The sequence below is a fragment of the Ranitomeya imitator genome, chromosome 3, assembly GCF_032444005.1.
Source record: "Ranitomeya imitator isolate aRanImi1 chromosome 3, aRanImi1.pri, whole genome shotgun sequence".
Classification (NCBI taxonomy): domain Eukaryota; kingdom Metazoa; phylum Chordata; class Amphibia; order Anura; family Dendrobatidae; genus Ranitomeya; species Ranitomeya imitator.
The window spans coordinates 672,929,338-672,941,426 of NC_091284.1; the positions used below are offsets into that span (position 1 = coordinate 672,929,338).

The 12,089-nt window shown below is 44.6% G+C and overlaps 1 protein-coding gene across 1 annotated transcript; it reads right to left on the minus strand.

Moving 5' to 3' along the window:
* Nucleotides 1-1,012: 1,012 nt before the first annotated feature.
* RHEBL1 (RHEB like 1) lies at nt 1,013-6,722 on the minus strand. Its single transcript, XM_069760230.1, has 8 exons — nt 6,549-6,722; nt 5,035-5,106; nt 4,099-4,166; nt 3,514-3,596; nt 3,253-3,309; nt 2,561-2,608; nt 2,382-2,466; nt 1,013-1,982 (listed from the first exon to the last, which is right to left on the minus strand). Exons 1-8 carry the CDS (start codon nt 6,613-6,615, stop codon nt 1,893-1,895), a joined length of 570 nt encoding a protein of 189 aa, XP_069616331.1. The 5' UTR covers nt 6,616-6,722; the 3' UTR covers nt 1,013-1,892.
* Between the last annotated feature and the right edge of the window lie 5,367 nt (nt 6,723-12,089).

Here is a 12,089-nt window from a genome sequence, read left to right on the forward strand (position 1 = left end):
GTACGAGTGATTGATATTGAATCATGCTCATGAAAGATATGAGTAAATAAAGAGAGTGGTTAAAAAACCCACAGCCAGCACTGCAGGTGCACAGAACTTCGTCTCGATACTACTGTATTGCACATCCTATCTTTGTTGCATATTTGGTTCCTAATTTACCAAGACCCTACCACATTTTCTTTGGTTCTCGTTAACGGTGGTAATCTTACTGCCGATCAGAGCAGCCTGTGCCGTCATGCACAACAGTGGGGGGGAAAACAATCGATGTTTGGGGTGCCGAATCTGAATAGGAACACTGGACTTCCTGGAGAACCCGATCTTTGCTGTTCAGGTGCGCCCATCACTACTCATTTTGTCAGAATTAGAACAATGCCACATTAGATAGACAAGTGTCAAGTAGAGTGGTAAGTAGAGTGGTAACAAAGTCCAATCCAACATGAATGTTACAAAAAATAAAAAAAAAATATATATATTTGATAAGCTGGGGAGGAACCGACATTTAACTAATTTAGTCATTGACACATCTGTACATACAAGAGGCAATAATTACAATAAACTTATATGGTGTCTACATACTTGCATGACAGTTTCTCAGTGTTCTTGGAGGAATCTCTGATTAAGGACACTATCAATTCAAGTCTATGGCAGCTAAGGGCAACATGGCATGGTGGCTCAGTGGTCAGGACTGTTGCTTTGCAGCGCCAGGGTCCAGAGTATAAATCTCACCAAGGAAAACATCTGCAAGGAGTTTGTGTAGGTTTCCTTACATACACACTAAAGGAAAGCTGAATGGGGAATTGGTCCCTCATGTAAAATAACCGAGCACCTTATTGATGTCGCTGTGGAAATGGTGCTGGATGATGTTTGAGCATTTGTCCTTACATTTCCTATCCCCACTCTCGTATAGTGGTCTTCTGAGCCCCTTCAGAATTCACTTTTTAATTATTTCCTTGTGTGACAGGTGTAAGTAATAAATATATACTTTTGTTCAAATACATTCAAAACAATTGTTATCTATGCAGTAATACAAACAAAGTTTATTTTGCAAAGACACAACTCAAAATACACAAAAACAAGAAATATCTTTAGATGGCTGCGTCTACATTTCTAAAACAGGAAAGAAACATGGAATCATTTGTAGACATATAGGTACCCTGTGTGGGTTGGTCTCAGACCATACAATCATAAAGGCACATTTATAAAGTAGTCAAGTTTTATCCAAGGCTTTTCATTTATACTTTACGTAAATGAATATATTTTAGCACTTTGTGACCTGAATGAACAGATCGCCCAATGCTGAAAGCGTAAACAGTGTATATCACCCATCCTTTCCATAAAGGGGGTGCAGCATTTCCAGGGTTCATACAGCATGCAAATATTAGTAGAGGGAAACCAGTTCCTCCTCCTAACAAGTAGCAGCAATGCTATACTTCTGGTCATAACAGAACTGTAAGAGTATATGAATGGTCTTTTTTATTTTGTCCCCCACCCCCCTCCCTTACATTCAAAACGGTCCCCTTATACAAAACATAAATACATTTTTGTAACAGATTATGTAAAAAAAAAAAAAGTTTATAAACAGCAGTAGTGCTGCAATTCTGTGCAAACTGACAATCAAGCTTATATAGACAAAGTAAAAAAAAAAAAAAAAACATACAAAAAAAAACCCAACACAACCAGAGTTGCCATTTGTGCGGATGTAGGGCAGAGTCATTGGCTTATGGAGCAGCATGTGAGATGTGAAACCTCTTAAGTCAAAAAGGTTTGATGGATGGAGTGAGCCATATTCCGAAACAGCCCCCGACCCAAGCTCCAGAGGGACTGTAGCAGTCAGTAGACGGCTTGCGACCAAGTGGTGGACAGACGGCTGACAGACTGCAGGGTCGGCCAGATCACATCAGAGAGCATTTCTTCTCATCACTGAAAGATCGTTCCACACGGTCAATTTCCTCAATAATTTTGGTAAATATTTGTTTACTGTTCTGTAAATAAAAAAAAAAAAAAAAAAATATATATTACACACACACACAAATCATGCAGATTCAGGTGGTAGATTAAAGCTTTATGCAGCTTATTAGTTACTGAACAAGTTCACCATACTAAACCACAGAAGTGGCTGAATACTGCTGTTAGCCATTCTATTATGGTACAAAGTCAACCATGTCTATTATGTCCGCCATCCTGTAATTAAGACACCCATAAGGCAAGCTTGAGGGGACTCTAGAGGGTCCACACTCACAACCCATATATCTCCACTGTAGATAGTCAGAGCATACTCCGAGGAAGTCCCAGACTTATAGTCACAAGACTACATCTTAGGTCAGTGTAGATCAGACACCACAGAAACGTATAATCTCATATGCAGATGGAGAGAAATTTACCTCTGGGTCTTTAGCAGAAGCCTCTATAAATGCAGCCCCCCAGGAATCAGCCAGCCTTTTCCCGTCTTCTGCTCTCACTACATGGCTATAAATATATAAAATAAGATATTGTAAAAATAAAACAAATTTCATAATTTAAGAAGTGAGGCAGGGTGAAGATTATATATAACACAACTTACCTCTGGGGTGGTAGGTCTGTCTTATTCCCCACCAATACAATTGGCATTCTGAAAGATGATCAATAAAACCAGTTAGGCTCAAGTAATCACATGTACTACAAGTTTTAGATTGACAGGTCCAATCCAGATCATCTACCAAAGAGCCATACAAGAGTCTAATTCCAATCTAAGCTTGTTAAGCAAAGTTAGCACAAAATATATATTAGCCGCCCAATGACAAAGCAGCATCTGAGAACATTGGCAATATGGAGATAAAGGGGAATTGCTGCATTAGGAGCTTTTCCTCTATCAATAACTTCACCCTAGTCCCTTTAAGGGGCTGTCCACTACTTAGAAGTGATGGAGCTGCTGTGCCATCAATATAGTAGCCAAGTGCTGCAAAACCAATTTGAATGGTGGTGGTTCCATCTGCAGTACCGGGCCACTGTCGTTTTGATGGACCTGCTGTGTTCCAGCAGCGTCGGAATTTCTGGCCATTAACACCGGTGAGATATTGATCAGCCATCCTCCGGCAGTGGCGCCATTCCAGCACTGCTGTTTTCAGAAGATAAAGTGACAATATTTCTGGAGTAATGCCAGTTCAGGACAATATCAATTTTCTTATTGGGGTCCTGAGCCGAGTGTTGTGCGGTAACACCCCACACACCCAAAAACAACCCTTTTGTCCCCACTTCAGAAAGAGTTAAACCTACAGGCATTTTCCCCTTTTGTCCACAAGTGTTCTGTGCAATCCAGTCGCAATTTGGAAGCTGTAAAGAGACAGAAGAAATTACATGTCAATATTAATATTCATGAAGCACAGTATGTATATACTTCATTAGAGAAATATTCACTGTACAACAGGATGATTAACTCGATTTCAAGTATTAGTTCACCAAAGAGGTCACTAGGGGGCGCAACACCATTAGACTCATCAGTACAGTCGGTTTTCCCAAGGGAAAAAATTCTCTCACCTTCTGGAGCAAGCCACAGAGTAAACTACAATGTATCCGTGTATGCCAAAAATAAAGGACTGAGGGATCAGAGAGTACTCATCCTAGAAGGAGAAGAAAAGAAGAGATTATTGTACAGTTAGAAAGTTACTGGCACATTTGGATGGAAGAATTTTAAATTTTGAAAGAAATAAGAGTGAGTAATTTTAATTTCATAAATCAATATTACACATGAAAGAAAGACACTAATATATTTCAGAGAAATCTGCCTCTAGGTGGTCTAAGGGGAGGAGCTAAAGCAGAGCTCCTCCCATCTACATAGAAGATGGCGGCTGCTGTTGAAGAGAAGTGCAGCCGCCATGTAAAGGTAGGGAGGCGCTCAGCCCCATGCCATCTACACAGAATCTGATCAGTCGCAGCTCTCAGTAATGGGAGTCTTCACTATACACAGATTTTACCTCAGAATTGAGAAATGCAATAATCACTGATCAATTTTGACAGAAAAAGGAAGCAGATTTATCTGATAAAAATATGCAGCTTGGTAAGATATCATGTGCCCCATTGATTTAGGAAATAAAAACTGTTCTCCTTTAAGCAGCAACTCACTTGTCCTGCAGTGTCCACAACATCCAGTTCAAACTCATCGTTTCCCAGCCGGAATGTCTTACTCCAAGCTGTGGAGAAAATGCACAAACGTTACCGAGCACTGTAGCCATGCCCCTCACCAACAGTTCTATTGCCTCCATCACTACCTGGGCCAGACATGGCGAATCCACAGACCCACCGTTCGGCCTCATTCACACATCAGTATTCTTATGCCAAAACCATGAGTGGAACTTGCAGGGAAAAAAAAAAAAAAAAAATTTAAAGGGACCCCCATTCCCATGATGCACGTAGCCCAACATTGGTTTTAAACTACGTCTCCAGTAATATTTTAACTTCATGAAAATCCAGGCTGGAGATCTCGTTTCACTATTTGCTATGGACAACGTCTGATCAGGGCGGCTCTGTGCATGGACGAACATTGGATTTCTTTGGAGACTGGCGAGTTAACTTTACCCTATCCTCAATGTATAGAAAATTAAAGTTTGACACTAATTGTTTTGGCAAAGAAATACTGACTGAGTTAATGAGGCCTAAGGTGGCGTTTAAAGGGAACCTGTCACCTGAATTTGGCGGGCTCTGTTAACGGTCCGACGGGCGGTGTTTTCTGTTCTTTCATGCACCCATTCCTTTCCCACTGGCCGCAATATTGTCTTGAATTTGGTTTCCTCCGTAGTACACGCGTGCGCAATGCAATCTCGCCTTGCACACGCGCAGTATGCTTTGCCCAACTGCGAGCAAAGTCGAAGAGCATTAGTGCGCATGCGCACTATGTCCTGGAAGTATTTTGCTGTGTTCCGGGACATAGTGCGTGCGCACTAATGCTTTTCGGCTTTGCCCGCAGTTGGGCAAAGTATGTATGCATGTATGTATGCATGCACACGTTTTGGATTTGTGCCTGATATGGCCGCTTTGGGCTGTGTGTTGTAAGATACTTACTGTTTTCAATGGTGGGTTCATAGTCTTTTGGGAAGTCTCCCTTAACGAACTGCAGAGCCAGCGAAGATTTTCCTGTGGATCACAGCATATGAAAGTTAGGTTGGCGACCCAAAAAAAACCAAAGCAACACACAGTATATCCACACATACTCATGTTAAGGCGAGGGGCTCAGCACTGAACTAAGCACTCGATGAGAATCACAACTAAGGTTGTAGATGGGGCAGGGCGCACTGCCACCCATAGTCACTTTTATGCATAGAATCCAATAGGACTTTTTTTTTTTTTTTTTTTAAATTGGGTAGGATCCACTAGGGCATACTGAAATTGGTTCTTATTGGAAAACAGCCTCATTACTTGAAAGTTGATCCAACTCTTTGTTGGACTAGGAATCAAGAGCCTGTGGGAAATTATATAAAACTGTAATCGGGCAGGGAGATTATTTTATTATACACGAAAACCGCAGCAAAAAAAAAAAAAAAAAAAAAAAAAATTAATGGACGTACATCTGATCTAGTGGTAAAGCACGGATCCTTACTTTCCACTTTGGAGTTATAAAGCTCTGGCAAAAACTAGACCACCACATCAAATCCCTGTCATGGGCAGCCCAATCTCCAGACCTGAACCCCATTGAAAACCTCTGGAATGTAATCAAGAGGATGATGGATAGTCACAAGCCATCAAACAAAGAAGAACTGCTTACATTGTTTGCGCCAGAAGCAGTGTGAAAGACTGGTGGAAAGCATGCCAAGATGCATGAAAACTGGGATTTAAAAAAAAAAAAAAAAAAAAAATCATGGTTATGCCACAAAATATTGATTTCTGAACTCTTCCTGAGTGAAAACATTAGTATTGTTGTTCCTAAATGATTACGAACTTGTTTTATTTGAGGTCTGAATGCACAGGGTTTTAATTTTGACCATTTTTCTGTCCGGGGGAAAAAAAAAAAAATAAATAAAAAAAATAATTGTTTGGAACTTCGGAGACATGTTGTCAGAAGTTTATAGAATACTCAAAAATATACCCATAAAGAGAAAAATCAGACAAACTGAACATTTTGCAGTGGTCTCTTAATGATATGTGGAGATTTTCCATCTCCAGGCCTCCTGGCTGCTCACCATTAGCACTCAGTAGCCAGCCTGGCCCTTTAATAGATCTGATGGGATCAATAGGAATCAGATGGATTGTCTCTCTATTTACCAGCTGAAGCCCCCCAGCAGCACTAGAGCTGGTTTATTTCTGCACGCCCCCTCCCCCATGGCATCCTCTATACAGAGTAGCAGTCCTCCCCCACCCCAGAGCATTGTCCACCACAGCAGCGCCCATGAAGCCCCCCAGGAGAGCGCTCATCTCACAGGAAGCCCACCCGTCACTGCGGTCCTGTGCACACGATGCAGGTGGCCACTGGCTGACAACCCGCCAGCGATTACCTGTAGAAACCGGGCAGTTAGGAGAACTAGCACCGCACACTGTACAGCAGCACACCGACGAGACGCCGCTGCACGGACACAACTCACCGACAGATGGGTATCCGAGCATCACCACCTTGCGATGCTTGACGGTCGGTGCGACGGGGCGAGACATAGTCCGGAGTACGATAAACTGGGTGCTCTCCGTGTAATGGCCGGCGCTGTCTAACGACCCTCACTAGGATTATGAGGTGGACTCGCGGGTCTTCAGGTCAAATAGTCGAGTCCTATCTCATAACAACGCCCATTTTACTGCACCTGTCCAATCACGAGTGACCTAAAAGTAGCGGCCCACTCTGATTGGTTGAGCGCTACAGGTAGACATTGTGAAAAGTCACGCCCACGCTATTCATTGTCTGGAATAGTGGCGACAATAAACAAACCGACGCTGCTGATTGGCTGTCGGTTTGTGGATGGGCGGGGCTGCTTGGAGGGATGGATGGCAACAAAGCCATGTGTTTGCGGCAGGCTGCTCTGTGGTGCTGTAACCATGTGCTGGGTGATGTGATGTGCTGGGTGATGTGATGGGTGATGTGCTGGGTGATGTGATGGCTGATGTGATGTGCTGACAGATGTGATGGGTGATGTGATGGGTGATGTGCTGGGTGATGTGCTGGCTGATTCGATGGGTGATGTGATCAGTGATGTGCTGACTGATTCGATGGGTGATGTGATGGCTGATGTGCTGGGTGATGTGATCAGTGATGTGCTGGCTGATGCGATGGGTGATGTGCTGGCTGATGTGATGGGTGATGTGTTGGGTGATGGGTTGGGTGATGTGATGAGTGATGTGATGGGTGATTTGCTGGGTGATGTGCTGGCTGATGCGATGGGTGATGTGCTGGCTGATGCGATGGGTGATGTGCTGGCTGATGTGATGTGCTGGCTGATGTGCTGGCTGATGCGATGGGTGATGGGTGATGTGCTGGCTGATGTGCTGGGTGATGTGATGGGTGATGTGCTGGCTGATGCGATGGGTGATGTGCTGGCTGATGCGATGGGTGATGTGCTGGCTGATGTGGGTGATGTGTTGGGTGATGGGTTGGGTGATGTGATGAGTGATGTGCTGGGTGATGTGATGGGTGATTTGCTGAGTGATGTGATGGGTGATGCGATGGGTGATGTGCTGGCTGATGTGATGGGTGATGTGCTGGGTGATGTGATGGGTGATGTGCTGGCTGATGTGATGGGTGATGTGCTGGCTGATTCGATGGGTGATGTGATCAGTGATGTGCTGGCTGATTCGATGGGTGATGTGATGGCTGATGTGCTGGGTGATGTGATCAGTGATGTGCTGGCTGATGCGATGGGTGATGTGCTGGCTGATGCGATGGGTGATGTGCTGGCTGATGTGCTGGCTGATGTGATGGGTGATGTGTTGGGTGATGGGTTGGGTGATGTGATGAGTGATGTGATGGGTGATTTGCTGGGTGATGTGCTGGCTGATGCGATGGGTGATGTGCTGGCTGATGCGATGGGTGATGTGCTGGCTGATGCGATGGGTGATGTGCTGGCTGATGCGATTGGTGATGTGCTGGCTGATGTGATGTGCTGGCTGATGTGCTGGCTGATGCGATGGGTGATGGGTGATGTGCTGGCTGATGTGCTGGGTGATGTGATGGGTGATGTGCTGGCTGATGCGATTGGTGATGTGCTGGCTGATGTGATGTGCTGGCTGATGCGATGGGTGATGGGTGATGTGCTGGCTGATGTGCTGGGTGATGTGATGGGTGATGTGCTGGCTGATGCGATGGGTGATGTGCTGGCTGATGCGATGGGTGATGTGCTGGCTGATGTGGGTGATGTGATGAGTGATGTGCTGGGTGATGTGATGGGTGATTTGCTGAGTGATGTGATGGGTGATGCGATGGGTGATGTGCTGGCTGATGCGATGGGTGATGTGCTGGGTGATGTGATGGGTGATGTGCTGGCTGATGTGATGGGTGATGTGCTGGCTGATGTGGTGGGTGATGTGATGGCTGATGCGATGGGTGATGTGATGGCTGATGTGATGTGCTGACAGATGTGATGGGTGATGTGCTGGGTGATGTGATGGGTGGTGTGCTGGCTGATGTGCTGGGTGATGTGATGGGTGATGTGCTGGCTGATGCGATTGGTGATGTGCTGGCTGATGTGATGTGCTGGCTGATGTGCTGGCTGATGCGATGGGTGATGGGTGATGTGCTGGCTGATGTGCTGGGTGATGTGATGGGTGATGTGCTGGCTGATGCGATGGGTGATGTGCTGGCTGATGCGATGGGTGATGTGCTGGCTGATGTGGGTGATGTGATGAGTGATGTGCTGGGTGATGTGATGGGTGATTTGCTGAGTGATGTGATGGGTGATGCGATGGGTGATGTGCTGGCTGATGCGATGGGTGATGTGATGGGTGATGTGCTGGGTGATGTGATGGGTGATGTGCTGGCTGATGTGATGGGTGATGTGCTGGCTGATGTGGTGGGTGATGTGATGGCTGATGCGATGGGTGATGTGATGGCTGATGTGATGTGCTGACAGATGTGATGGGTGATGTGCTGGGTGATGTGATGGGTGGTGTGCTGGGTGATGTGCTGGCTGATGTTATGTGCTGGCTGATGTGATGTGCTGGCCCTTGTGCTGGCTGATGCGATGGGTGATGTGATGGCTGATGTGCTGGGTGATGTGATCGGTGATGTGCTGGCTGATGCGATGGGTGATGTGCTGGCTGATGCGATGGGTGATGTGCTGGCTGATGCGATGGGTGATGTGCTGGCTGATGTGCTGGCTGATGTGATGGGTGATGTGTTGGGTGATGGGTTGGGTGATGTGATGAGTGATGTGCTGGGTGATGTGCTGGGTGATGTGATGGGTGATTTGCTGGGTGATGTGCTGGCTGATGCGATGGGTGATGTGCTGGCTGATGCGATATGTGATGTGCTGGCTGATGCGATGGGTGATGTGATGGGTGATGTGCTGGCTGATGTGCTGGGTGATGTGCTGGCTGATGCGATGGGTGATGTGCTGGCTGATGTGGTGGGTGATGGGTTGGGTGATGTGATGAGTGATGTGCTGGGTGATGTGATGGGTGATTTGCTGAGTGATGTGATGGGTGATGTGCTGGGTGATGTGATGGGTGATGTGCTGGCTGATGTGATGGGTGATGTGCTGGCTGATGTGGTGGGTGATGTGATGGCTGATGTGATGGGTGATGGGTTGGGTGATGTAACATAGTAACATAGTAAGGCCGAAAAAAGACTTTTGTCCATCCAGTTCAGCCTATATTCCATCATAATAAATCCCCAGATCTACGTCCTTCTACAGAACCTAATTGTATGATACAATATTGTTCTGCTCCAGGAAGACATCCAGGCCTCTCTTGAACCCCTCGACTGAGTTCGCCATCACCACCTCCTCAGGCAAGCAATTCCAGATTCTCACTGCCCTAACAGTAAAGAATCCTCTTCTATGTTGGTGGAAAAACCTTCTCTCCTCCAGACGCAAAGAATGCCCCCTTGTGCCCGTCAACTTCCTTGGTATAAACAGATCCTCAGCGAGATATTTGTATTGTCCCCTTATATACTTATACATGGTTATTAGATCGCCCCTCAGTCGTCTTTTTTCTAGACTAAATAATCCTAATTTCGCTAATCTATCTGGGTATTGTAGTTCTCCCATCCCCTTTATTAATTTTGTTGCCCTCCTTTGTACTCTCTCTAGTTCCATTATATCCTTCCTGAGCACCGGTGACCAAAACTGGACACAGTACTCCATGTGCGGTCTAACTAGGGATTTGTACAGAGGCAGTATAATGCTCTCATCATGTGTATCCAGACCTCTTTTAATGCACCCCATGATCCTGTTTGCCTTGGCAGCTGCTGCCTGGCACTGGCTGCTCCAGGTAAGTTTATCATTAACTAGGATCCCCAAGTCCTTCTCCCTGTCAGATTTACCCAGTGGTTTCCCATTCAGTGTGTAATGGTGATATTTATCAATGTCAATGACATTTATCATTGTTAAACCTCATCTGCCACCTTTCAGCCCAAGTTTCCAACTTATCCAGATCCATCTGTAGCAGAATACTATCTTCTCTTGTATTAACTGCTTTACATAGTTTTGTATCATCTGCAAATATCGATATTTTACTGTGTAAACCTTCTACCAGATCATTAATGAATATGTTGAAGAGAACAGGTCCCAATACTGACCCCTGCGGTACCCCACTGGTCACAGCGACCCAGTTAGAGACTATACCATTTATGACCACCCTCTGCTTTCTATCACTAAGCCAGTTACTAACCCATTTACACACATTTTCCCCCAGACCAAGCATTCTCATTTTGTGTACCAACCTCTTGTGCGGCACGGTATCAAACGCTTTGGAAAAATCGAGATATACCACGTCCAATGAATCACCGTGGTCCAGCCTATAGCTTACCTCTTCATAAAAACTGATTAGATTGGTTTGACAGGAGCGATTTCTCATAAACCCATGCTGATATGGAGTTAAACAGTTATTCTCATTGAGATAATCCAGAATAACATCCCTCAGAAACTCTTCAAATATTTTACCAACAATAGAGGTTAGACTTACTGGCCTATAATTTCCAGGTTCACTTTTAGAGCTCTTTTTGAATATTGGCACCACATTTGCTATGCGCCAGTCCTGCGGAACAGACCCTGTCGCTATAGAGTCCCTAAAAATAAGAAATAATGGTTTATCTATTACATTACTTAGTTCTCTTAGTACTCGTGGGTGTATGCCATCCGGACCCGGAGATTTATCTATTTTAATCTTATTTAGCCGGTTTCGCACCTCTTCTTGGGTTAGATAGGTGACCCTTAATATAGGGTTTTCATTGTTTCTTGGGATTTCATCTAGCATTTCATTTTCCACCGTGAATACCGTGGAGAAGAAGGTGTTTAATATGTTAGCTTTTTCCTCGTCATCTACAACCATTCTTTCCTCACTATTTTTTAAGGGGCCTACATTTTCAGTTTTTATTCTTTTACTATTGATATAGTTGAAGAACAGTTTGGGATTAGTTTTACTCTCCTTAGCAATGTGCTTCTCTGTTTCCTTTTTGGCAGCTTTAATTAGTTTTTTAGATAAAGTATTTTTCTCCCTATAGTTTTTTAGAGCTTCAATGGTGCCATCCTGCTTTAGTAGTGCAAATGCTTTCTTTTTACTGTTAATTGCCTGTCTTACTTCTTTGTTTAGCCACATTGGGTTTTTCCTATTTCTAGTCCTTTTATTCCCACAAGGTATAAACCGCTTACACTGCCTATTTAGGATGTTCTTAAACATTTCCCATTTATTATCTGTATTCTTATTTCTGAGGATATTGTCCCAGTCTACCAGATTAAGGGCATCTCTAAGCTGGTCAAACTTTGCCTTCCTAAAGTTCAGTGTTTTTGTGACTCCCTGACAAGTCCCCCTAGTGAAAGACAGGTGAAACTGTACAATATTGTGGTCGCTATTTCCTAGATGCCCGACCACCTGCAGATTTGTTATTCTGTCAGGTCTATTAGATAGTATTAGGTCTAAAAGTGCTGCTCCTCTGGTTGGATTCTGCACCAATTGTGAAAGATAATTTTTCTTGGTTATTAGCA

What these genes read in the sequence shown, in the direction of transcription:
- RHEBL1 (XM_069760230.1), bottom strand. Translation starts at nt 6,615, where the DNA reads ATGTCTCGCCCCGTCGCACCGACCGTCAAGCATCGCAAGGTGGTGATG. An exon ending in GCTCGGATACCCATCTGTCG is followed by an intron (nt 5,107 to 6,548) that starts GTGAGTTGTGTC and finishes TGTGATCCACAG; the next exon opens with GAAAATCTTCGCTGGCTCTG. An exon ending in CTTCTGCTAAAGACCCAGAG is followed by an intron (nt 1,983 to 2,381) that starts GTAAATTTCTCT and finishes TTTTATTTACAG; the next exon opens with AACAGTAAACAAATATTTAC.